We start from the raw sequence: 27,259 nt of genomic DNA on the forward strand, positions 1-27,259 counted from the left end.
AGGAGTCCCAGCGGTCAGTCAGCAGCAGGCAGAAAGGAGTCCCAGCGGGCAGTCAGCAGCAGGCAGAAAGGAGTCCCAGCGGCCAGTCAGCAGCGGGCAGAAAGGAGTCCCAGCGGGCAGTCAGCAGCGGGCAGACAGGAGTCCCAGCAGGCAGTCAGCAGCGGGCAGACAGGAGTCCCAGCAGGCAGTCAGCAGTGGGCAGACAGGAGTCCCAGCAGGCAGTCAGCAGTGGGCAGACAGGAGTCCCAGCGGGCAGTCAGCAGTGGGCAGACAGGAGACCCTGCGAGCGGTTCCAGAGGGAAAAGCTGTCAATCAACAAATAGAACCCGCCCACTGGACTCTTAAAAATAAGCTGGGATTTTACTAAAAGACAAGTTTTACCTCCTAATTTCTTACAAAACTATATATTAATCTGCTCAGCTCCTCTCTCTCCCTATAATTTGCCGCTTACTACCATGATCAATATTACAAGTCCCCTTTAAAAGGGGTTTGTCAAAGATGAAAGTAAATGTTTTTCTATCATTTTAATTAAAGTTAAAAAGTTTGATTTAAATAAAATAAAAAAAAATAGAGATGCTGAACAACCACCTCTGTACAGAGGCATCTTTATCAGATCAGACAGAAGCGAGGAGCGCCGGACAATCCCCGTAGCGTTTAGTGCATGCATTCACAATGAACTTTATCTGATAACTCGGTATATATTGATGTTGCTTTGTATGAAATGAGAAATACATACACTTAAATATAAACGGTGTGGTATATATCTCCTTTATGTATCATCACAATCAACTCCTGTCATCCGCAGTACCACTCTTCTCCACTGGAGGTGCTAATTTTATTTATTTTTTTCAAACTCCAATGCAACAGCGCCCCCAGGGGTAAACAGCTTAGAATTGACTTCGGAAAAATATATATCTATACATTTTCTTTTATCCAATCCTGCTCTAATAAGGCCCCTTTAAGGTGAATTGAGAATACCACGTCTGTATACAGCGCTGTATAGCTTGTCGGTCCAATGTTCTGTTTCGATTATTTTCTTAATATATCTTTATGGCTGTCAGAGATCCATAGCTCTTGCATAAACAAAGATAAAATGATAGAACGCGGTCTGCTAACACTCACCACTAGGGGGAGATCACCGCATACAGTTTTATTACAGAGATCAATGTAAAACCTGTCTACAAATAGTTCCCTCTAGTGGCGGCTGCCAAAAATGTTGCCTTTACTCAGGTTCCCAGTAATATATTGGCGGCCTGTATGGTCACTTGATGTTGTAAAAATAAGAGACTGGTAGTGATAAAAGGTCTGTATTATATACATAAAACTTTGTGCCCCTGCATATATTCCCACAGGGCATGAAGCAGCTGTATCCCCTAAAATAATAAAGAATTAAATCAATGACCCTGGAACATGAAGAGTTTTTTGGTAACTGGTCCAGAATCCATCCAGGACAACGGATATGACCCCTGCAGGTCCAGGGGGTCCATAAATGGCTGTAGTCTATGGTAAATGTCTGACACTGGCTTTAGGCCTTGCCATTCTCTTGCAAGGGAAGAGCACAACTGGGCACGGTGACAGACACGGCGTCCTCCACCATTGGCAGATCGGTCAGTTTCATGTGCTGCCACATAAAGTCCACGAACATGGATGCCTGCAGTAACCTCCCCATCCTCTGCATGTGGCGCTCTGAAAGAAAACAGGACATCATAAGATCATGCATGAGGCATTTCCCCCCCCCCGCCGCACGTTTCGGTGGTCGGCGTCCTCACCTGTGTAGGGTATGAGCGCCTCGACGCTGCCCCTGATGCCGCCATACTGGAGAAGGTCCTCGGGCGTCTCATGAAGCAGCAGGATGTTCAGCACGCACTGGGCTTCGTGACAGTTGCGCGAGTTGGTGTTCCAGACGCTGCAGTATCTCAGGATGGACTCTGATGGGCCGATAAGAGTCATTATTAAAATTAGATTTTTAGAAAAAGCGCCACCCGTCTTCAGGTTGTGCGTGGTATTGCATCTTGGCCCTAATCACTAACGGAAATAAAGCTACAATTCCAGACACAACCTATGGACAGGGGAAGAAAAAAAAAAAAAAAAAGGACAATAATAAGGCCAAAAGGGACTTATTTCAGAGAACAGCCGTCAGGATCTGCTAACAACAGGTGGGAATATGGAGAGGGCTTAGGGAGTGTTTCTCCGCCCCCCGGCCCCCCCCCCATGTTCCCAGTCTAAAAGGAAATCATTCACTTTGTCTCCATTAAGGACGAAGTCGGCGTAAATGAACACGATGTAATGCCTGATTTTCCCTGTAGGGGCGCTGCAGGGAAACAGCACTTAGTGGCAAGTGTCTCTCCAGATCACAGCTGATCACTGGGGCTTTCAGCGAAGAGATGCCATATTTTTCATTTTATAAGACGCACCCCAAATTTGAAAGAGGAAAATAATAATTTTTACTTGAGGGTCCGTCTTATAATCCTAGTGCCTTATATATTAGCCCAACCGAGGGTAGTGGCGGCGGTGGAGCGGCTCAGGAAGGTTACAGGAGGCAGGGTCGGCAATGCTGAAGGCTCGGAGGAGGGGATGTCGCAGCTCAGGAGGGTCGGCAATGCTGAGGGCTCAGAGGAGGAGATGTCGTGGCTCAGGAGGGTCGGCAATGCTGAGGGCTCGGAGGAGGAGGGGGATGTCGCGGCTCAGGAAGATCGGCAATGCTTCGTTCTCGGAGGAGGGGGTGTCACGGCTCAGGAGGGTCGGCAATGCTGAAAACTCGGAGGAGGGGGTGTCGCAGCTTAAGAGGGTCGGCGATGCTGAATGGGGGGGGTAAAAAAAAAAATAAAAATCGGTGATACTGCGGGCTCGTGGGGCAAAACGCCGGTGTACGCCATTGATCTGCCGGTGTACTCTAAGGAGGGGGTGTCGTGGCTCAAGAGGGTCAGTGTGCGGCAGCGGAGGGTCGGTGATACTGTAAGCTCGTTGAGTGTCGCAGCAGCGAGCGCCATTGATCTGCCACTGGACTACATTGAATCGCTGGCTGTTGACACGAAGGACTTCAAGAAAATGTCCGCGGAGGCGGCTCGTACAGATTGGACTCCGCGGCCATTTTCTTGAAGTCCATTGCATCAACCGCCGGCAATTCAAAGCAGCCTGCAGATCAACGAGCCTTCAGAATCGCCAACCCTCCTCTGTCGCACACTGACCCTCTTGAGGCGCAACACCCCTGCCTCCGAGCTCGCCGGCAGATCAATGGCGCCCTCTGCCATTACACCCCACAGTATCGCTGACCTTCTGCTGCCACACACTGACTCTGGTGAGCTGCTCCACTGCAGTGACGTCCCCTCTGAGCCCATTGTATCACCGAACCTACGCGACGACTGCCGCCGTGGGAGGCCATATGCGCTTTGTTAATCGCGCCTCTATTTTTCCCCCCAGTTTCTTTTTTGTTTTTTTTTGGGAAGGAGGAGGGGGGGGGGGGGTTGTCTTACAAACCAGAAAATACGGTACTTTATGATCAGTCTATTGCAAAAGGATTATTTCAGCCAGTAGGTTAAAGCGGAGAACCCCTTTAATACAGAAGAGAACATGAAGGATCTCTGTGCCTTTCTTTAAAGGGCTTCTCTAGGAATAGGACACGGATGCTCCGCTCTTCTTTGAAGTATGTGCCCCACTGTATAGGACATTCAGTTTCGAGTGGGAACATAGAGCGGACCCCAAAAACTGACGGGTCCCTCAGACATGATGATATTTCCCACATGTGTATCTCATTTTACCTTTTTGGTCTTGCCGCAGCCTCAGAATATTTTTCTCCAGGTCGTCCTTTCCTTGTGGTTCGAGCAGAATAGCTGGAGGCAGAATATACGATTACGATGAGAGGTCAATAAAGAGGAACATATCCCACTACTATTACTGGGGCTGCAGTTTCTTAAAGGGCCAGAAAACCCAAAACCAGCAGTGTACTAAGGAGAAGAGGCATACATCAACTGTATCTATGTATGGTAATGTATCTATGTATGGTAATGTATCTATGTATCTGCCGATAAAGCACAACCATAAGGAGAGGGAGGGGGGGGGGGGAAGGAACGTATACACCAGCATTAGTAATAAACTGATAATCAATGGTCCGGAATTTGAAAAACCTGCCCGCTTCCTTCCATAAACAGCGCCATATCTGTCTATGGGTTGCAGATTGAAAAGAATGGGGATGAGCTGCAATACCGCACACAGCCAGTGGACTGGGGTGGAGCTGTTTTGACAAAAAGCAGCCATGTTTGTCTAAACCTTGAATGGCAAGTGGATTTTCCTTGGATATATGTCATCATAAAAGTTCTAACCCCCATGTAATCTGAGAATTAAAAGGTGTGCAGTGCTTTCCGTGCTTATTGGCACTCTGGCCACCCGCTGTACAGGTGTAGCAGCAAAGCCTTGTTCAACTGGGTGGCTAAAGGCAAACCTTGTACAAGTAAATCCAGTGCCGAATCAGAATTGTGTTCCTTTTCTGGATCAGTGGGGGACCGTCTAACCACGCCGATCAGAAGATAATAGCAAAGAAGTATAAACTCATTTAAAGGGACTGTATTGTCAGAAAAAAAAAAAATTAAATACGTGAAAAAATGTAAAGTAATATTATTTTAATGTTTTGTTTAAATATTATTTTCTTTTTTTAATTGAGCAAAATGTAAAAAAAAAAAATTAAAAAGTTTAATATTTTCCACTGTTAAACACTAGGGGGAGCAGCTTCTGAAATCCTACAGAAATCCCACTGTAGGAAAAAGCTCACATTACAGCTGCAGTAAAGTGGGCGGAGTCTGCTCTCCTGTGTGTGGTGGCGCCTCCACCTCCCAATCTGAGTGTTTACAAAGGATAACAGAGAATGACATGTAAGGACACAGAGCAGAGCCATTTTCCTGGTGACCACAAATGTCTAAAGTGTCACCAAGGACAGCAGGAGTATCACACAGCATAGGATTAGATACACGGCTCAGCAGACAGTATCACACAGGAGAGGATTAGATACATGGCCGTGCACACAGCATCACCCAGGACAGGATTAGATACACGGCCGTGCACACAGCATCACCCAGGACAGGATTAGATACACGGCCGTGCACACAGCATCACCCAGGACAGGATTAGATACACGGCCGTGCACACAGCATCACCCAGGACAGGATTAGATACACGGCCGTGCACACAGCATCACCCAGGACAGGATTAGATACACGGCCGTGCAGACCGCATCGACCAGAACAGGATTAGATACACGGCCGTGCAGACCGCATCAACCAGGACAGGATTAGATACACGGCCGTTCAGACCGCATCAACCAGGACAGGATTAGATACACGGCCGTGCAGACCGCATCAACCAGGACAGGATTAGATACACGGCCGTGCACACAGCATCACCCAGGACAGGATTAGATACACGGCCGTGCACACAGCATCACCCAGGACAGGATTAGATACACGGCCGTGCAGACCGCATCAACCAGGACAGGATTAGATACACGGCCGTGCACACAGCATCACCCAGGACAGGATTAGATACACGGCCGTGCAGACCGCATCAACCAGGACAGGATTAGATACACGGCCGTGCACACAGCATCACCCAGGACAGGATTAGATACACGGCCGTGCAGACCGCATCAACCAGGACAGGATTAGATACACGGCCGTGCAGACCGCATCAACCAGGACAGGATTAGATACACGGCCGTGCACACAGCATCACCCAGGACAGGATTAGATACACGGCCGTGCACACAGCATCACCCAGGACAGGATTAGATACACGGCCGTGCAGACCGCATCAACCAGGACAGGATTAGATACACGGCCGTGCACACAGCATCACCCAGGACAGGATTAGATACACGGCCGTGCAGACCGCATCAACCAGGACAGGATTAGATACACGGCCGTGCAGACCGCATCAACCAGGACAGGATTAGATACACGGCCGTGCACACAGCATCACCCAGGGCAGGATTAGATACACGGCCGTGCAGACCGCATCAACCAGGACAGGATTAGATACACGGCCGTGCACACAGCATCACCCAGGACAGGATTAGATACACGGCCGTGCACACAGCATCACCCAGGACAGGATTAGATACACGGCCGTGCAGACTGCATCAACCAGGACAGGATTAGATACACGGCCGTGCACACAGCATCACCCAGGAGAGGATTAGATACATGGCCGTGCAGACCGCATCACCCAGGACAGGATTAGATACTGTCTGATGAGCTGTGTATCTAATCCTGTCCTGGGTGATACTGTCTGCTGAGCTGTGTATCTAATCCTGTCCTGGGTGATGCTGTTTGCACGGCCATGTATCTAATCCTGTCCTGGGTGATGCGGTCTGCTGAGCTGTGTATCACCCAAGAGAGGATTAGATACACGGCTCAGCACACAGTGGAGGATTAGATACACGGCTCAGCAGACAGTATGACACAGGGGAGGATTAGATACACGGCTCAGCAGACAGTATCACACAGGGGAGGATTAGATACACAGCTCAGCACACAGTATCACACAGGGGAGGATTAGATAAACAACTATGCAGACAGTATCACATAGGGTAGTAAGCGGAAGGGTTGACACTGACACACACACACACGTGGACGGGGCTGAGGACAGCTGGGGGAGGGAGGGGGTTTCATTACAGACGGTAACTGCAGGGGGCTGCTGAGAGCACAGAGAGGACACACACACCGGAGGCCGCCAGGACGGGGCTGGGGACAGCGGAGGGACCAGACGGTAACTGCAGGGGGCTGCTGAGAGCACAGAGAGGACACACACACCGGAGGCCGACAGGACGGGGCTGGGGACAGCGGAGGAACGTGATTTAATAACACGGTAACGGCATGGGGCTGCTGAGAGCACAGGGAGGACACACACACCGGCTGCCACCAGAATGGGGCTGGGGACAGCGGAGGGACGTGATTTCATAACATACGGTAACGGCAGGGGGCGGGGGCTGGTGAGAACGGAGGGAGGGTTGTATGATCGGTAACGGGGGGAGGGGAGGCGTCACGGACTTACATGCCGGCGGCTGACAGGTGTAAAGTGGCGCAAAGAGCATTGATTGAATCTCCACAAAAATGGCGCTGAAATCTGCCCTTTGCTGTGATATGGACAGCCCAGGGGGCGCGTCCAGATCACAGCACACACCCACTGTAATGTTAAACATAGGGTCGGATGGTGACCACTATTCTCTATGCACAGGGGCTGCCGTAAAGAAGAGTGTAACTGTTGTTACAGACACAGAAATCCAACATGGCCCCCAGTGCATACAGTAAAATTAGAATTACATAAAAACTAAATAAGCTACGAATTTCAATTTGAATTACAAATACTTCATTTCAGAATCACTTATTTTAATAAAAATATAAAAAAAACGCGATACTGTCCCTTTAAAGGGGACCTGACTCCTGTTGTGGATATGTCATTTTTTAAACTTATGTAAATGCCGCCGTTCTCCTGAATCCGACGTAGTTTTTCTTTTGTTCCTACGCCTCTCCATTCCTGAGATATGGACCCTTTTTCCCTGTATATATATTTAGTCATGTTAAACTGGGTGTGGTCCTGAAAGAACACGCCCACTTAGCGGCAATGACTAGAGTTATATAGAGGGAAGAAGGGGCCATATCTCTGGAACGGAGAGGCGCAGGAACAAAAGAAAAGCACCGCCGGATTCAGGAGAACATGGACATTTACACCAGGTAAAAAAAATTACATAGTTATAGCAAATGACAGGTCCCCTTTAAGAGTGTTTTCATAAAATACTATATAAATCCTCTGAATAGCACATGGATATGTGAGTGGTGAGGGTCTGACGCAAGGGAAACTCATTTATTCAACCCAATGACAAACACTTTACCTTCCCTTACATAATTTGAAGTAGTTAACCACAGAAAAGAAGGGAATTTTGTTACTTACCGTAAATTCCTTTTCTTCTAGCTCCTATTGGGAGACCCAGACGATTGGGTGTATAGCACTGCCTCCGGAGGCCACACAAAGCATTACACTAAAAAGTGTAAGGCCCCTCCCCTTCTGGCTATACACCCCCAGTGGGATCACTGGCTCACCAGTTTTAGTGCAAAAGCAAGAAGGAGGAAAGCCAAGAACTGGTTTAAACAAATTCACTCCGAAGTAACATCGGAGAACTGAAAACCATTCAACATGAACAACATGTGTACCCGAAAAACAACCAAAAATCCCGAAGGACAACAGGGCGGGTGCTGGGTCTCCCAATAGGAGCTAGAAGAAAAGGAATTTACGGTAAGTAACAAAATTCCCTTCTTCTTCGGCGCTCCATTGGGAGTCCCAGACAATTGGGACGTCCAAAAGCTGTCCCTGGGTGGGTAAAGAAATACCTCATGTTAGAGCTGCAAAGACAGCCCTCCCCTACGGGGAGGCAACTGCCGCCTGCAGGACTCTTCTACCTAGGCTGGCGTCCGCCGAAGCATAGGTATGCACCTGATAATGTTTGGTGAAAGTGTGCAGACTCGACCAGGTAGCTGCCTGGCACACCTGTTGAGCCGTAGCCTGGTGTCGTAATGCCCAGGACGCACCCACGGCTCTGGTAGAATGGGCCTTCAGCCCTGATGGAACCGGAAGCCCAGCAGAACGGTAGGCTTCAAGAATTGGTTCTTTGATCCATCGAGCCAGGGTGGCTTTGGAAGCCTGTGACCCTTTGCGCTTACCAGCGACAAGGACAAAGAGTGCATCCGAGCTGCGCAGGGGCGCCGTGCGGGAAATGTAGATTCTGAGTGCTCTCACCAGATCCAACAAATGTAAATCCTTTTCATACCGATGAACTGCATGCGGATAAAAGGAAGGCAAGGAGATATCCTGATTAAGATGAAAAGAGGATACCACCTTAGGGAGAAACTCCTGAATGGGGCGCAGCACTACCTTGTCCTGGTGGAACACCAGGAAAGGAGCCTTGGATGACAGCGCTGCTAGTTCAGACACTCTCCGAAGAGACGTGACCGCTACCAGAAAGGCCACTTTCTGTGAGAGTCGAGAAAGTGACACATCCCTCAGAGGCTCGAAGGGCGGCTTCTGGAGAGTAACAAGGACCTTGTTTAGATCCCACGGATCTAACGGCCGCCTGTACGGAGGTACGATGTGACAAACCCCCTGCAGGAACGTGCGCACCTGAGAAAGTCGTGCTAGACGCTTCTGAAAAAACACGGATAGTGCCGAGACTTGCCCTTTAAGGGAGCCGAGCGACAAGCCCTTTTCCAACCCAGATTGCAGGAAGGAAAGAAAGACAGGTAACGCGAATGGCCAGGGAGATACTCCTTGTGCAGAGCACCAGGATAAGAAAATCTTCCACGTTCTGTGGTAGATCTTAGCAGAAGTGGACTTCCTAGCCTGTCTCATGGTGGCAACGACCCCTTGGGATAATCCTGAAGACGCTAGTATCCAGGACTCAATGGCCACACAGTCAGGTTCAGGGCCGCAGAATTCCGATGGAAAAACGGCCCTTGGGACAGTAAGTCTGGACGGTCTGGTAGTGCCCACGGTTGGCCGACCGTGAGATGCCACAGATCCGGGTATCACGACCTCCTCGGCCAGTCTGGGGCGACGAGTATGACGCGGCCGCAATCGGATCTGATCTTGCGTAACACTCTGGGCAAGAGTGCCAGAAGTGGAAACACATAAGGGAGCCGGAACTGCGACCAATCTTGCACTAAGGCGTCTGCCGCCAGAGCTCTTTGATCGCGAGACCGCGCTATGAAGGTCGGGACCTTGTTGTTGTGCCGAGACGCCATTAGGTCGACGTCCGGCACCCCCCAGCGGCGGCAGATTTCCTGAAACACGTCCGGGTGAAGGGACCATTCCCCTGCGTCCATGCCCTGGCGACTGAGGAAGTCTGCTTCCCAGTTTTCTACGCCCGGGATGTGAACTGCTGATATGGTGGAAGCTCTTTCCTCCACCCACATCAGAATCCGCCGGACTTCCTGGAAGGCTTGCCGACTGCGTGTCCCTCCTTGGTGGTTGATGTATGCCACCGCTGTGGAGTTGTCCGACTGAATTCGGATCTGCTTTCCTTCCAGCAACTGCTGGAAGGCTAATAGGGCAAGATACACTGCCCTGATTTCCAGAACATTGATCTGAAGGGTGGACTCCTGCTGAGTCCACGTCCCTTGAGCCCTGTGGTGGAGAAAAACTGCTCCCCACCCTGACAGACTCGCGTCTGTCGTGACCACTGCCCAGGATGGGGGCAGGAATGATCTTCCCTGCGTTAATGAGGTGGGAAGGAGCCACCATAGCAGAGAATCCTTGGCCGTCTGAGAAAGGGAGACTTTCCTGTCTAGGGAAGTTGTCTTCCCGTCCCACTGGCGGAGAATGTCCCATTGAAGTGGACGCAGATGAAACTGCGCGAACGGGACTGCCTCCATTGCTGCCACCATCTTCCCTAGGAAGTGCATGAGGCGCCTTAAGGGGTGCGACTGACCCTGAAGGAGAGACTGCACCCCTGTCCGTAGAGACCGCTGCTTGTCCAGCGGAAGCTTCACTATCGCTGAGAGAGTATGAAACTCCATGCCAAGATACGTTAGTGATTGAGTCGGTGCCAGGTTTGACTTTGAAAAGTTGATGATCCACCCGAAAGTCTGGAGAGTCTCCAGCGCAACATTCAGGCTGTGTTAGCATGCCTCTTGAGAGGGTGCTTTGACAAGTAGATCGTCTAAGTAAGGGATCACCGAATGTCCCTGAGAATGCAAGACTGCTACCACTGCCGCCATGACCTTGGTGAAAACCCGTGGGGCTGTCGCCAGACCAAATGGCAGAGCTACGAACTGGAGATGGTCGTCTCCTATCACGAAACGTAGAAAACGTTGGTGCTCTGTAGCAATCGGCACGTGGAGATAAGCATCTTTGATGTCTATTGATGCAAGGAAATCTCCTTGAGACATTGAGGCAATGACAGAGCGGAGGGATTCCATCCGGAACCGCCTGGCGTTCACATGCTTATTGAGCAGCTTTAGGTCCAGAACAGGACGGAACGAGCCGTCCTTTTTTGGAACCACGAAGAGATTGGAGTAAAAACCTTGCCCTTGTTCCTGCAGAGGAACAGGGATCACCACTCCTTCTGCTTTTAGTGAGCACACCGCCTGCAGAAGGGCATCTGCTCGGTCGGGATGTGGGGAGGTTCTGAAGAACCAAGGCGGAGGACGAGAACTGAATTCTATCCTGTACCCGTGAGACAAAATGTCTGCTACCCACCGGTCTTTGACCTGTGGCAGCCAAATGTCGCAAAAGCGGGAGAGCCTGCCACCGACCGAGGATGCGGAGGGCTGAGGCCGAAAGTCATGAGGCAGCCGCCTTGGAAGCGGTTCCTCCGGTTGCTTTCTTGGGGCGTGACTGAGCCCGCCAGGAATCTGAGCTCCTTTGCTCCTTCTGAGTCCCTTTGGACGAGGAGAATTGGGTCTTGCTGGAGCCTCGAAAGGACCGAAACCTCGACTGCCACTTCCTCTGTTGAGGTTTGCTTGATCTGGGCTGGGGTAAGGAGGAGTCCTTACCCTTGGATTGCTTAATGATTTCAGCCAATTGTTCACCAAACAGTCTATCTACAGATAGCGGCAAGCTGGTTAAACATTTTTTGGAAGCAGAATCCGCTTTCCATTCCTTTAACCACAAGGCTCTGCGCAAGACAACAGAGTTGGCAGACGCAATTGAGGTACGGCTTGTAGAGTCCAGGACAGCGTTGATAGCGTAAGTCGCAAACGCAGACATTTGCGAGGTTAGGGACGCTACTCGCGGCACTGCTGGACATATGATAGAGTCCACCTGTGCCAGGCCAGCTGAAATAGCTTGGAGTGCCCACACGGCCGCGAATGCTGGAGCAAACGACGCGCCAATAGCTTCATAGACAGACTTTAACCAAAGGTCCATCTGTCTGTCATTGGCATCTTTAAGTGAAGCCCCATCTTCCACTGCAACTATGGATCTAGCTGCAAGCCTGGAGATTGGGGGATCCACCTTTGGACACTGGGTCCAGCGTTTGACCACGTCAGGGGGAAAGGGATAACGTGTATCCTTAAGACGTTTGGAGAAACGCTTATCTGGGTAGGCATGGTGTTTCTGGACTGATTCTCTGAAGTCAGCGTGGTCCAGAAAAGTACTCAGTTTAGGCTTGGGATACCTGAAATGGAACTTCTCCTGCTGTGCAGCTGCCTCCTCTGCAGAAGGGGCAGGGGGAGAAATTTCCAATAGACTATTGATGGCCGCTATAAGGTCATTTACCACGGCGTCACCATCAGGAGTATCCAGATTGAGAGCGGTTTCAGGATTAGACTCCTGATCACCCTCCTCTGTCTCATCATGTAGAGACTCTCGTTGAGACCCTGATCCGCGTGATGACGTGGAGGGTCTCTCCCAGCGAGCACGCTTAGGCTGCCTGGGACTGTCATCTGAATCAGAGCCGTCAGGCTGAGATGCCTGGGACCCCCTTGAAGCACGGATTAACTCCAACTGAGGGGGACCGGGGAACGTTGCCGCAGCAGTGTCCATGGTCTGAGTAACTGGCCTGGCCTGCAAGGTCTCTAGGATTTTTGTCATAGTGACAGACATCCTGTCAGCAAAAACAGCAAACTCTGTCCCCGTCACCGGGACAGGGTTCACCGGCGACTGTGCCTGGGCCACTACCACCATAGGCTCCGGCTGACGAAGTGGCACAGGGACCGAACATTGCACACAATGGGGGTCATTGTAACCTGCCGGTAGATCAGCCCCACAAGCGGCACAAGCAGCGTTCATAGCCTGTGTCTTGGCACCCTTGCGTTTTGCAGATGACATGTTGTCGTCTCCTCAGAGCAAGATAGGGTATACAGCCAAGAAGCGACCTTACAGTGCAATATATATATATATATATATATATATATATATATATATATATATATATATATATATATATATATATATATATATATATATATATATATATATATATATATATATATATATATATATATATATATATATATATGGTACAGAGAAAAAAGTACACAAATATCACACTGTGGCACTAGTGGGGCCAGCACTTAAGTGCTGCTTACCGCCCGCTAAACGCGGGTGTGTGGTCGCCAGAAATCCCTTGTCTGGGTCTCCCAGAGCCTGTGTCCGTTCTCCAGCCAGACTGCATGTAGGAATGGCTGCCGGCGTCCTGTGGAGAGGGACGGGCCCTGGGCGTGTGCAGACAAAGAGCGGGAAACCTGCGTCCCCCTGTGCTCAGTGAGAGGGCTGGAGCATGTAAATAAGGCTCCAGCCCTCGGCGCTGAATAAACGTACAGCGTCTCTCCCTTGCCCTGATTGACAGGGTGGGGGCGGGAACGAAGCGGAGCTAGGCCGCAAAAGCCGGGGACTAGATTTATAAGCGCCGCCGTCGTAAAAGCACGGTCGGCGCTAAGTCCCCGGCGCACTACAAGTCGCAGCCGCGCCGCCGCTCCAGGGGCGGCCGGCGCGGCAGTCCCCAACATATAAAGTCACTCAGACAAACTGTAGTGACCGTAACCCCAGCGCGCAGCGCTACTGTCCCCGGCGCACTAGCACACCCAGCAAGTCTGGAGTGTGCGCGGCCTGTACAAACGGGGACACAGAGTACCTTAATGTCGCAGGGCCTTGTCCCTGAACGGTACCCAGCTCCGTATCCAGCAGGTTCCATGGGTCTGTGGATGGAGCCCGGCCTCAGGGCTTGGGGGCCGGTAAGATCCCACTTCCTCAGAGCCCCTCAGGGGGATGGGGAAGGAAAACAGCATGTGGGCTCCAGCCTCCGTACCCGCAATGGGTACCTCAACCTTAACAAACACCGCCGACATAAAGTGGGGTGAGAAGGGAGCATGCTGGGGGCCCTAGTATGGGCCCTCTTTTCTTCCATCCGACATAGTCAGCAGCTGCTGCTGACTAAACAGTGGAGCTATGCGTGGATGTCTGACCTCCTTCGCACAAAGCAGAAAACTGGTGAGCCAGTGATCCCACTGGGGGTGTATAGCCAGAAGGGGAGGGGCCTTACACTTTTTAGTGTAATGCTTTGTGTGGCCTCCGGAGGCAGTGCTATACACCCAATCGTCTGGGTCTCCCAATGGAGCGCCGAAGAAAAAGAAATCCGGGTCCATCTCATTTAGGCGCCCGTATACCCTGCTGGGCAGTCAAGAGGAGTAAAAAGTAGCACCTTGTTACCCACCTTTTATGACTCGGAGTACAGTATGAGGCTGGTCTAAGGAGATTGCTAGGCCCAGGGCCTTGAGGAACCTCTTTTCGTGTAGAAGATTTGACAGTTCCTGTTGCCTTAAAAGTGAAAGACCGGTTTAATTAGGATCTTGACCATTAGTAGACCCGTATATAATAAGCCGGACCATTAGAAGACTCACTGCAAGATTTCAGTCTCCTGCTTTGCCTCCTCCTCCGCCAACTCTTCCTCGGTGACGTCCTGCACAAAACACAAGAATGGGTGACCACTCGAGAAACGGACCTCAAATGGGCAGAATACCGCCCCTCAGACATCTTCTTACCTTCCACAGGACAATGCTGGAATCTGCAGATCCAGTCACCACGACACTGTCCAGTCGGTTCCTATGAAGCCCCCAGACCTTATCCTCGTGTCCGTCCAGGGTCTTGATGCACTCATTGGTTTTAATGGTCCAAAGCTTCAGCAGACCGTCAGAGCCACTGAGCGTGGTGAGAACAATGTAAAAGGTTATTCACCATCTTCATAAATGGGGTATTGTCGGATGCAGCTTGAAAATACGAGCAATTTTGCAATTTACTATTTATTAAAATTTCCAGCCGTTCTTGAGATATTAACAGTTTTGTTTACAGCTTGTTACCTTGGAGACCGACCACCGCTGCCAGACAGCAAAACATACAACAGAGACTATATATAGAGACTGTATTGACCTTGTAAGCACTGTTTTAAAAGCTGGCCAGGATTATCGGAGTGGACCGTTGCCTTCCAATCCCGGCCAGCTTCAGTTCAGGGCCTAGAAGCTTAACAGCAGCGGTGGTCGGTTTCCTAGGCAACAACAAAAGTGTTAATATCTCAAGAACGGCTGAAAATTTTAATCAGCAGTAAATTGCAAAAATGATTATTTTTAAAAGTGCAATCTGACAATACCCATAGACAAAAATGGCAATAACCCCCTTTAAATGGAAAAACAAGGTCCGGGAAGGAGGGCGGGGGGAGGGGCACGAGCAAGGAGAAGGGGGAAGTAGTTACCTTGTCAGCAGCTGCGTGCCACGACTCACGAATATCACCTTCAGAACAGAGGCGTCGTGACCCTCGAAGGTCTGCGGAAGGGAACGTGAGAGAAGGTGATATAGTACATACATAGTATAATCAAAGTGTAGTGTGTTCATGCTGGGGGTTGTAGTCCTCCGTATAGAGGATAACACAACTGTATCATTACCTTTAAGCAGCTGAAGTCATGAAGACCCCAGAGCTTTAGGGTCCCGTCAGCAGATGTGGTGGCTACAACTTGGTCCACGGGTGAGAACTGCACGCACCATATGCCTCGCTTGTGTCCCCTGAAGACGCCCAGGAGCGAGAGGTCCGACGAGGACCACAGCTTGGCCGTTTTATCCTGAGACCCCGAGACGATCAGCTTGTCATTAGGGGATACCGCAACACTGTTAATGTCCTGGAGAAGAAAAGGGGATAATATATTATACAATGTATGTATGCATCTGCCAATTCATAATCCGGAAAATCTGATAATCCAGAATAAGAAAAGTAATGGTCCCTTTAGAAAATAATTTTATGCTGGTATAACCCAGGTATCTCCTGTATATAATTATATATGTACAGCTGGTATAACCTGGGCATCTCCTGTATATAATTATATATGTACAGCTGGTATAACCTGGGCATCTCCTGTATATAATTATATATGTACAGCCGGTATAACCTGGGCATCTCCTGTATATAATTATATATGTACAGCTGGTATAACCTGGGTATCTCCTGTATATAATTATATATGTACAGCTGGTATAACCTGGGCATCTCCTGTATATAATTATATATGTACAGCTGCTATAACCTGGGCATCTCCTGTATATAATTATATATGTACAGCTGGTATAACCCGGGCATCTCCTGTATATAATTATATATGTACAGCTGGTATAACCTGGGCATCTCCTGTATATAATTATATATGTACAGCTGCTATAACCTGGGCATCTCCTGTATATAATTATATATGTACAGCTGGTATAACCTGGGCATCTCCTGTATATAATTATATATGTACAGCTGCTATAACCTGGGCATCTCCTGTATATAATTATATATGTACAGCTGGTATAACCTGGGCATCTCCTGTATATAATTATATATGTACAGCTGGTATAACCTGGGTATCTCCTGTATATAATTATATATGTACAGCTGGTATAACCCGGGCATCTCCTGTATATAATTATATATGTACAGCTGGTATAACCCGGGCATCTCCTGTATATAATTATATATGTACAGCTGGTATAACCTGGGTATCTCCTGTATATAATTATATGTGTACAGCTGGTATAACCTGGGCATCTCCTGTATATAATTATATATGTACAGCCGGTATAACCCGGGCATCTCCTGTATATAATTATATATGTACAGCTGGTATAACCTGGGCATCTCCTGTATATAATTATATATGTACAGCTGGTATAACCCGGGCATCTCCTGTATATAATTATATATGTACAGCTGCTATAACCTGGGCATCTCCTGTATATAATTTTATATGTACAGCTGGTATAACCTGGGCATCTCCTGTATATAATTATATATGTACAGCCGGTATAACCTGGGCATCTCCTGTATATAATTATATATGTACAGCTGGTATAACCTGGGCATCTCCTGTATATAATTATATATGTACAGCTGGTATAACCTGGGCATCTCCTGTATATAATTATATATGTATATAATGCATTAGCCCTATTTTACCTTCTCATGCCCCTTCTCGGTCACGCTGGCATATAAACTTTCCAGTTCGGATATTCGGCCTTTTGATTCGGTGATGGACTCCGGCAGCGTCCAGCGCTTTAATGTGAAATCTTGGCTTCCGCTGACAATAAAGGAACCTTTCAATCTAAAAGAACAGACAAAAGCTAAAGGTCCGTCCCCTGATCCCACGTCTGTGGCTCAGGAAGCACGAGTTACAACCATCGCTATTCACACGGACATCAGCGGCGCCCGTTTCCCTTTTAGCCGCCCATCTATCCTCCCTACAGGAATTAACCCGCAGCCTTTCCTGGAGCTCATGTGTTAGGACAGGGATTGACCTACCTGGAGCACGCTATCGCCCCAACACTATTGGTGTGCCCTCCGCCCATGGCCACACAATGCACCTTTCCGCTGGTTTTATTCATCCTCCAGATTCTGACTGTGCGATCCTATAAGAAAAGAGCAAAGATAAGCAAAAGAGCAAAAGAGGTCGTCTACTGGAACCAGCACATTTTTTGGACTGTACCTTGGCACAGCTGGCAAACATCAGGCCTTTCTTAAACACATCAAGGGCAAGAACAGTCTCTAAAATAGAAAAAAAAAAAAGAAAAAAAAATATATATTTAACCTTTTAATGACCGCGGGCAGTAAAATTACGTCCTAGCGGTCATAACGTTACTGCCCGCGGTCTGCCGGCGGCAGCATGCTGCGATCGGCGCACATCTCAGCTGATTTTCACAGCTGAGATGTGTGCCTGCTAGGCACGAGCAGAATCGTTATCTGTTCGTGCCGTTTAACCCCTTAAATGGCGCTGTCAATATATGACAGCGCCATTATAAGCGCGACCGCGGTAAACTTTTACTTACCGCCCGATACCGGAAGTTACGTGACGCGATCACGTGACTTCCGGTAGTTGTCATGGTAGCACAGGGTCATGTGATGACTCCTGTACCACATATGAATTGCTTTCACTTTCACTGTGCCCACGGCCCAGTGAAAAAGAAAGTGAGCGTATCTGCTGTTTACAGCTCTGTAGCTGTGATCAGCAGATAGAGCGATCGGATTGCTGATCGCTATAGCCCCCTAGGGGGACTAGTAAAATAAAAAAAAAAATAAAAGTTTTAAAAAATTAAAAAAAAAACAAAAAAAAACTAAAAAGTTCAAATCACCCCCCATTCGCCCCATTGAAAATTAAGGGTTAAAAAAATAAAAAATAATATACACACATTTGGCATCACTGCGTTCAGAAACACCCGATCTATCAAAATAAAAAAAATCAATGAATCTGGTCAGTACACGGCGTAGCAGCAAAAAAAATTCCAAACGCCAAAACGACTTTTTTGTCGCCATAACTTTTACGCAAAATGCAAACAGGAGATCAAAATGTAGCATCTGCGCAAAAATGGTACCGTTAAAAACGTCAGCTCGAGACACAAAAAATAAGCCGTCACTGAGCCATAGATCCCGAAAAATGAGAACGCTACGGGTCACGAAATATGGCGTAAAACGTGCGCCACTTTTTGTTTCGGACAAACTTATATTGCCACCTTGTGGCTCACATTGGTATTGCGCAAAGATTATTACATGCTATAATCCCCCCCCACAAAATATATATATCTTATATTAAAGTATAGCCACTGTTTCTAATCCCGACGTGCCTCCTGGCACATTGCTGGTCTCAATGCCTTCTGTTGTGTCAGGATAGCCATGTGACCACTGCAGCCAATCACTAGCTGCAGCGGTCACATGTCCGGCTCGCTAGAACAGGATGCTCAGTAGCGAGCTCAGTACCTCCTGCTTGGTGCAGGACGATGGTGCACAACATACCTGAGTGGCCGTACAGGATCTGGCAGTTGGATGTTTCCAGCTCAAAGACTTTTATTTGGGGGCTGTTTGTAGCCACAACAATATGGGAATCCGAAGCCCCCAAGAATTTCACATCCAGAACCTCGTCGTTGTATCCTGCAAACTGTGGACGAGAATGTTAGGAGGTGGCGGAGGCGAAGATGGGAACTCTGGGGGCTGAGAAGGGACGGAGGAGACTCACCTGCTTCCTCAGCTCCAGATTGTGGAGGTCGTACATGATAATGCTGTGCTCCGCGCTCACCGTCACCACCTCCTCCTGGTTAGGGAGAAGCAGGCAGTGGGTCAGGCTGTGCTCGTCCCCCTCCTCTTCCGAGACTTTCTTACTGGTGTGAGGCGACGTCTGAGTGTATAAACACCTGGACGTGGCGGCATCCCACACCCGCAGTATACCTGCATAAGACAGAGGAACCCAGGATCAGTAATGTATGTACACAGTGACTGCAGCAGCAGAATAGTGAGTGCAGCTCTGGAGTATAATACAGGATATAACTCAGGATCAGTAATGTATATACACAGTGACTGCCCCAGCAGAATAGTGAGTGCAGCTCTGGAGTATAATACAGGAGGTAACTCAGGATCAGTACAGGATCAGTAATGTAACGTATGTACACAGTGACTGCCCCAGCAGAATAGTGAGTGCAGCTCTGGAGGATAATACAGGATGTAACTCAGGATCAGTAATGTATGTACACAGTGACTGCCCCAGCAGAATAGTGAGTGCAGCTCTGGAGTATAATACAGGAGGTAACTCAGGACCAGTACAGGATCAGTAATGTAATGTATGTACACAGTGACTGCACCAGCAGAATAGTGAGTGCAGCTCTGGAGGATAATACAGGATAAGTAATGTAATGTGTGTACACAGTACACAGTGACTGCCCCAGCAGAATAGTGAGTGCAGCTCTGGAGTATAATACAGGATGTAACTCAGGATCAGTAATGTACAGTTAGGTCCAGAAATATTTGGACAGTGACACAAGTTTTGTTATTTTAGCTATTTACAAAAACATGTTCAGAAATACAATTCTATATATAATATGGGCTGAAAGTGCACACTCCCAGCTGCAATATGAGAGTTTTCACATCCAAATCGGAGAAAGGGTTTAGGAATCATAGCTCTGTAATGCATAGCCTCCTCTTTTTCAAGGGACAAAAAGTAATTGGACAAGGGACTCTAAGGGCTGCAATTAACTCTGAAGGCGTCTCCCTCGTTAACCTGTAATCAATGAAGTAGTTAAAAGGTCTGGAGTTGATTACAGGTGTGTGGTTTTGCATTTGGAAGCTGTTGCTGTGACCAGACAACATGCAGTCTAAGGAACTCTCAATTGAGGTGAAGCAGAACATCCTGAGGCTGAAAAATAGAAAAACTCCATCAGAGAGATAGCAGACATGCTTGGAGTAGCAAAGAAGGGAATTTTGTTTACTTACCGTAAATTCCTTTTCTTCTAGCTCCAATTGGGAGACCCAGACAATTGGGTGTATAGGCTATGCCTCCGGAGGCCGCACAAAGTATTACACTAAAAGTGTTAAGCCCCTCCCCTTCTGCCTATACACCCCCCGTGCTCCCACGGGCTCCTCAGTTTTGGTGCAAAAGCAAGAAGGAGGAAAAAATTATAAACTGGTTTAAAGTAACTTCAATCCGAAGGAATATCGGAGAACTGAAACCATTCAACATGAACAACATGTGTACACAAAAAAACAGGGGCGGGTGCTGGGTCTCCCAATTGGAGCTAGAAGAAAAGGAATTTACGGTAAGTAAACAAAATTCCCTTCTTCTTTGTCGCTCCATTGGGAGACCCAGACAATTGGGACGTCCAAAAGCAGTCCCTGGGTGGGTACAATAATACCTCGTAATAGAGCCGTAAAACGGCCCCTTCCTACAGGTGGGCAACCGCCGCCTGAAGGACTCGTCTGCCTATGCTGGCATCCGCCGAAGCATAGGTATGCACCTGATAGTGTTTCGTGAAAGTGTGCAGGCTCGACCAGGTAGCCGCCTGACACACCTGCTGAGCCGTAGCCTGGTGCCTCAAAGCCCAGGACGCACCCACGGCTCTGGTAGAATGGGCCTTCAGCCCTGAGGGAACCGGAAGCCCAGCAGAACGGTAAGCTTCGAGAATTGGTTCCTTGATCCACCGAGCCAGGCTTGATTTGGAAGCCTGTGACCCTTTACGCTGGCCAGCGACAAGGACAAAGAGTGCATCCGAGCGGCGCAGGGGCGCCGTACGAGAAATGTAGAGTCTGAGTGCTCTCACCAGATCTAATCAAGTGCAAATCCTTTTCACATTGGTGAACTGGATGAGGACAAAAAGAAGGTAAGGAGATATCCTGATTGAGATGAAAGGGGGATACCACCTTAGGGAGAAATTCCGGAACCGGACGCAGAACCACCTTGTCCTGGTGAGACACCAGGAAAGGGGCTTTGCATGACAGCGCTGCTAGCTCAGACACTCTCCGAAGTGAAGTGACTGCTACTAGGAAAACCACTTTCTGCGAAAGGCGTGAGAGGGAAATATCTCTCATTGGCTCGAATGGTGGTTTCTGAAGAACCATCAGCACCCTGTTCAGATCCCAGGGTTCTAACGGCCGCTTGTAAGGAGGAACGATGTGACAAACCCCCTGCAGGAACGTGCGTACCTGTGGAAGTCTGGCTAGGCGCTTCTGGAAAAACACAGAGAGCACTGAGACTTGTCCCTTAAGGGAACCGAGCGACAAACCCTTTTCCCGTCCAAATTGAAGGAAGGACAGAAAAGGGGGCAAGGCAAATGGCCAGGGAGAAAACCCCCGAGCAGAGCACTACGACAGGAATATTTTCCACGTCCTGTGGTAGATCTTGGCGGACGTTGGTTTCCTAGCCTGTCTCATAGTGGCAATGACCTCTTGAGATAATCCTGAAGACGCTAGGATCCAGGACTCAATGGCCACACAGTCAGGTTGAGGGCCGCAGAATTCAGATGGAAAAACGGCCCTTGAGACAGCAAGTCTGGTCGGTCTGGTAGTGCCCACGGTTGGCCCACCGTGAGATGCCACAGATCCGGGTACCACGACCTCCTCGGCCAGTCTGAAGCGACGAGGATGACGCGGCGGCAGCCGGCCCTGATCTTGCGTAACACTCTGGGCATGAAAACTGAGGAGCCTGTGGGAGCACGGGGGGTGTATAGCCAGAAGGGGAGGGGCTTTACACTTTTAGTGTAATACTTTGTGCGGCCTCCGGAGGCATAGCCTATACACCCAATTGTCTGGGTCTCCCAATGGAGCGACAAAGAAATCAACAGTCGGGTACATTCTGAGAAAAAAGGAATTGACTGGTGAGCTTGGGAACGCAAAAGGCCTGGGCGTCCACGGATGACAACAGTGGTGGATGATCGCCGCATACTTTCTTTGGTGAAGAAGAACCCGTTCACAACATCAACTGAAGTCCAGAACACTCTCAGTGAAGTAGGTGTATCTGTCTCTAAGTCAACAGTAAAGAGAAGACTCCATGAAAGTAAATACAAAGGGTTCACATCTAGATGCAAACCATTCATCAATTCCAAAAATAGACAGGCCAGAGTTACATTTGCTGAAAAACACCTCATGAAGCCAGCTCAGTTCTGGAAAAGTATTCTATGGACAGATGAGACAAAGATCAACCTGTACCAGAATGATGGGAAGAAAAAAGTTTGGAGAAGAAAGGGAACGGCACATGATCCAAGGCACACCACATCCTCTGTAAAACATGGTGGAGGCAACGTGATGGCATGGGCATGCATGGCTTTCAATGGCACTGGGTCACTTGTGTTTATTGATGACATAACAGCAGACAAGAGTAGCCGGATGAATTCTGAAGTGTACCGGGATATACTTTCAGCCCAGATTCAGCCAAATGCCGCAAAGTTGATCGGACGGCGCTTCATAGTACAGATGGACAATGACCCCAAGCATACAGCCAAAGCTACCCAGGAGTTCATGAGTGCAAAAAAGTGGAACATTCTGCAATGGCCAAGTCAATCACCAGATCTTAACCCAATTGAGCATGCATTTCACTTGCTCAAATCCAGACTTAAGACTGAAAGACCCACAAACAAGCAAGACCTGAAGGCTGCGGCTGTAAGGGCCTGGCAAAGCATTAAGAAGGAGGAAACCCAGCGTTTGGTGATGTCCATGGGTTCCAGACTTAAGGCAGTGATTGCCTCCAAAGGATTCGCAACAAAATATTGAAAATAAAAATATTTTGTTTGGGTTTGGTTTATTTGTCCAATTACTTTTGACCTCCTAAAATGTGGAGTGTTTGTAAAGAAATGTGACAATTCCTACAATTTCTATCAGATATTTTTGTTCAAACCTTCAAATTAAACGTTACAATCTGCACTTGAATTCTGTTGTAGAGGTTTCATTTCAAATCCAATGTGGTGGCATGCAGAGCCCAACTCGCCAAAATTGTGTCACTGTCCAAATATTTCTGGACCTAACTGTATGTACACAGTGACTGCCCCAGCAGAATAGTGAGTGCAGCTCTGGAGTATAATACAGGATCAGTAATGTAATGTATGTACACAGTGACTGCCCCAGCAGAATAGTGAGTGCAGCCATGCTGGTTATCAGTTTGAGGCTTATAATGAAGATTGTCGATATATGTGCACATTACTAATATGAGCGCTCTAGTGCAGACAATCGCTGTTCGGTCCCGTCTTACCTTTGCTTCCAGCTGTGATGAAGAGGAGAGACGTTGTGTCCTGATCTCGGCCGATCAGATCGGGGGTGCTGGGGAGGAGCAGGACGACCTCCACACTCTGTAAAGGAAACAATAAATTGTATGCAGTGTATGTAATGTCCACTCGACCAATCCCAGAGCGAGGGATCACTGACCTCATACACGGGAACCGTCCTCCGGGGAGTGTTGGTCACCAGATCCCACACGGTGCAGATCTTATCCCGGCCTGAGCTGCAAACAAGAAGCCAAATTACTGCATGACACGTCCAGCGATGACCATGACTGATCATCACAGGGGTGTGCAAACTTTTAGGAAACTTCAGACACTTTATGATGTCTTGATATTTGATGGTCCTAAATTGCACAAATTCTTACCTGATCATGGTGTCCCCGTCCGCGGAGAAGCACAGGGAGGTGACGGCGCTGTAGTGGTTCTCCAGGAGACACAGACACCGGCTGGATTTCAGATCCCAGATCCGGATCTTGTAATCCATGGAGGAGGAGAAGAGCTGCAGCCGGGACATGTCCGGATGAAACTGCACCAGGCTAGAAAGAAAGGAGGACGACGATCAGAAGAAGTGCAGGAGAGACTGCAATGCCAGACCCAGCCAATGGGGGCGCTGTCTCTGGAAAAAAGCAGCCTTGCCGATCGAATCTCACAAGACGCCTTTAACCCCTTAACGACCGCGGGCAATAATATGTCCTAGCGGTCATAGCGTTACTGCCCGCGGTCTGCTGCCGGCAACTTGTCGCGTTCAGCGCACATCTCAGCTGATTTTCACAGCGGAGATGTGCGCCTGCCAGGCACGAGCAGAATCGTTATCTACGTGTGCCGTTCAACCCCTTAAATGGCGCTGTCAAATAAAAAAATTTAAAAAAAAAAAGTTTAAAACCCCCCCCAAAAACCTAAAAGTTCAAATCATCCCCCTTTCACCCCATTGAAAATTAAAGGGTTAAAAAATAAATAAATATACACATATTTGGTATCGCCGCATTCAGAAATGCCCGATCTATCAAAATATAAAATCAATTAATCTGATTGGTAAACAGCGTAGTGGCAAAAAAATTCCACACGCCAAAATTACGTTTTTTTGGTCACCACAGATTTTGCGCAAAATGCAATAATAGGCGATCAAAACGTAGCCTCTGCGCAAAAATGGTATCATTTAAAACGTCAGCTCGAGACGCAAAAAATAAGCCATCACTGAGCCATAAATCCCGAAAAATGAGAACGCATACGGGGCACGGAATATGGCGTGAAACGTGCGCCACTTTTTTCAGACAAACGTCTGATTTTTTTTAACTCATTATATAAAAAGAGAATTTTGTTACTTACCGTAAATTCTTTTACTTATAGTTCCGTATTGGGAGACCCAGACCATGGGTGTATAGCTTCTGCCTCCGGAGGACATACAAAGTACTACACTAAAAAGTGTAGCTCCTCCCTCTGAGCATATACACCCCCTGGATAACCAGATCTAGCCAGTTTAGTGCAAAAGCTGAAGGAGAACAGCCACCCACAAGTAAAGACAGAGCAAGAACCGGAACAACCGATACCTCTGTCTACAACAACAGCCGGTGATAACACGCGGAACAAGAAACTGCCAACAGGCAACAGGGAGGGTGCTGGGTCTCCCAATACGGAACTATAAGAAAGAAGGGAATTTTGTTTACTTACCGTAAATTCCTTTTCTTCTAGCTCCAATTGGGAGACCCAGACAATTGGGTGTATAGCTATTGCCTCTGGAGGCCACACAAAGTATTACACTTAAAAGTGTAAGGCCCCTCCCCTTCTGGCTATACACCCCCAGTGGGATCACTGGCTCACCAGTTTTAGTGCCAAAGCAAGAAGGAGGAAAGCCAATAACTGGTTTAAAGACCAATTCAATCCGAGGAAACATCGGAGAACTGAACCATACCACATGAACAACATGTGTACCCGAAAAAACAGAAAAACCCCGAGAAAACAGGGCGGGTGCTGGGTCTCCCAATTGGAGCTAGAAGAAAAGGAATTTACGGTAAGTAAACAAAATTCCCTTCTTCTTTGTCGCTCCATTGGGAGACCCAGACAATTGGGATGTCCAAAAGCAATCCCTGGGTGGGTAAAAGAATACCTCATGATAGGGCCGTCAAACGGCCCTCTCCTACAGGTGGCCAACCGCCGCCTGAATGACTTATCTACCTAGGCTGGCGTCTGCCGAAGCGTAGGTATGCATCTGATAATGCTTGGTAAAAGTAAGTAGACTCGACCAGGTGGGTGCCTGACACACCTGCTGAGCCGTAGCCTGGTGCCGTAATGCCCAGGATGCACCCACGGCTCTGGTAGAATGGGCCTTCGGCCTTGAGAGAACCAGAAGCCCAGTAGAACTGTAGGTTTCAAGAATTGGTTCCTCGAGCCCCCGAGCAAGGGTGGATCTGGAAGCTTGCGACTGTTTACGCCGACCAGCGACAAGGACAAAGAGTGCATCCGGGTGGCGCAGGAGCGCCATGCGGGAAGTAGAACCTGAGTGCTCTCACCAGAACCAACAGATGCAAATCTTTCTGAAATTGATGGACTGGACGAGGACACAAAGAAGGTGAGGTGATATCCTGATTGATATGAAAATGGGATACCACCTTAGGGAGAAATTCCGGAACCGGACGCAGAACTACCCTGTCCTGGTGAAGGACCAGGAAGGGAGTTTGTATGAGAGCGTTGCTAGCTCGGAAACTCTCCTAAGAGACGAGACCGTTACTAGAAGGCCACTTCCCGTGAAAAACGGGAAGGGAGACATCCTTCAAAGGCTCGAAAGGCGGCATCTGGAGAGCAATTAGAACCTTGTTCAGATCTCAGGGCTCTAACGGCCGCTTGTACGGAGTGCTGAGAAGACAAACTCCCCGTAGGAACGTGCGTACCTGAGGAAGTCGTCGTTTCTGAAAAAATACAGATAGCGCTGAGACTTGTCCCTAAAGGGAACTGAGCGACAACCCATTTTCCTACCTAGATTGCAGGAAGGAAGGAAACATAGACGATGCAACCGGCCAGGGAGAAACACCCTGCGCCGAGCACCGAGATAAGAACATCTTCCACGTCCTGTGGTCAATCTTGGCGGACGTTGGTATGCTAGCCTGTCTCATGGTGGCAACCACGTCCTGAGGTAATCCTGACGACACTAGGTTCCAGGACTCAATGCCACACCATCCGGTTGAGGGCCGTAGAATTCAAATGGAAGAATGGCCCTTGAGACAGCCAGTCTGATTGGTCTGGTAGTGCCCCCGGTTAGCCTACCGTGAGGCACCACAGAACCGAGTACCACAACATCCTCGGCCAATTTGTAGCGACGAGGATGGCGCGGCCGCAGTCGGTCTTGATCTAGCGCAGTACTCTGGGCAACAATGCCAGAGGTGGCACCTAAGGTAGCTGGAACTGCGACCAATGCTGAACTAAGGCGTTTGCCGCCAGAGCTCGATGATTGTGAAACCGTGCCATGAAGCTGGCACATTGTTGTTGTGCCGTGACGCCATTAGATCGACGTCCGGCCTCTGTCAGCGGCGCCAGATCTCCTGAAACCCGTCCGGGTGAGGAGACCATACTCTTTCGGCCACACCTCAGCGACTTAGGAAGTCAGCTTCCTAGTTTCCACACTTGGGATGTGAATTGTGGATATGGTGGATGCCGTGTCTTCCACCCACATCAGAACCTGCCGGACTTCCTGGAAGGCTTGCCGGTTGCGCGTTCTTCCTTGGTGGTTGATGTATGCCAC

General features: G+C 48.8%; 1 protein-coding gene across 1 annotated transcript in view; it reads right to left on the reverse strand.

Moving 5' to 3' along the window:
- Positions 1-422: 422 nt before the first annotated feature.
- The window catches only part of TBL3 (transducin beta like 3), a 41,346-nt gene continuing 14,509 nt past the window's right edge, over positions 423-27,259 (reverse strand). Inside the window, exons 7-22 of the mRNA XM_075318311.1 lie at positions 23,892-24,062; positions 23,672-23,747; positions 23,499-23,595; positions 19,008-19,216; positions 18,788-18,929; positions 17,487-17,545; positions 17,303-17,409; positions 16,961-17,105; positions 15,417-15,647; positions 15,227-15,297; positions 14,523-14,679; positions 14,382-14,440; positions 14,195-14,298; positions 3,759-3,830; positions 1,770-1,928; positions 423-1,686 (exon numbers count right to left, since the gene is read on the reverse strand). Coding sequence (XP_075174426.1) covers positions 1,526-1,686; positions 1,770-1,928; positions 3,759-3,830; positions 14,195-14,298; positions 14,382-14,440; positions 14,523-14,679; positions 15,227-15,297; positions 15,417-15,647; positions 16,961-17,105; positions 17,303-17,409; positions 17,487-17,545; positions 18,788-18,929; positions 19,008-19,216; positions 23,499-23,595; positions 23,672-23,747; positions 23,892-24,062 — 2,020 coding nt within the window. The 3' untranslated portion in view covers positions 423-1,525. The remainder of the gene's footprint in view (positions 1,687-1,769; positions 1,929-3,758; positions 3,831-14,194; positions 14,299-14,381; positions 14,441-14,522; positions 14,680-15,226; positions 15,298-15,416; positions 15,648-16,960; positions 17,106-17,302; positions 17,410-17,486; positions 17,546-18,787; positions 18,930-19,007; positions 19,217-23,498; positions 23,596-23,671; positions 23,748-23,891; positions 24,063-27,259) is intronic.

This window comes from Anomaloglossus baeobatrachus, chromosome 7 (genome assembly GCF_048569485.1).
Source record: "Anomaloglossus baeobatrachus isolate aAnoBae1 chromosome 7, aAnoBae1.hap1, whole genome shotgun sequence".
Taxonomy (NCBI): domain Eukaryota; kingdom Metazoa; phylum Chordata; class Amphibia; order Anura; family Aromobatidae; genus Anomaloglossus; species Anomaloglossus baeobatrachus.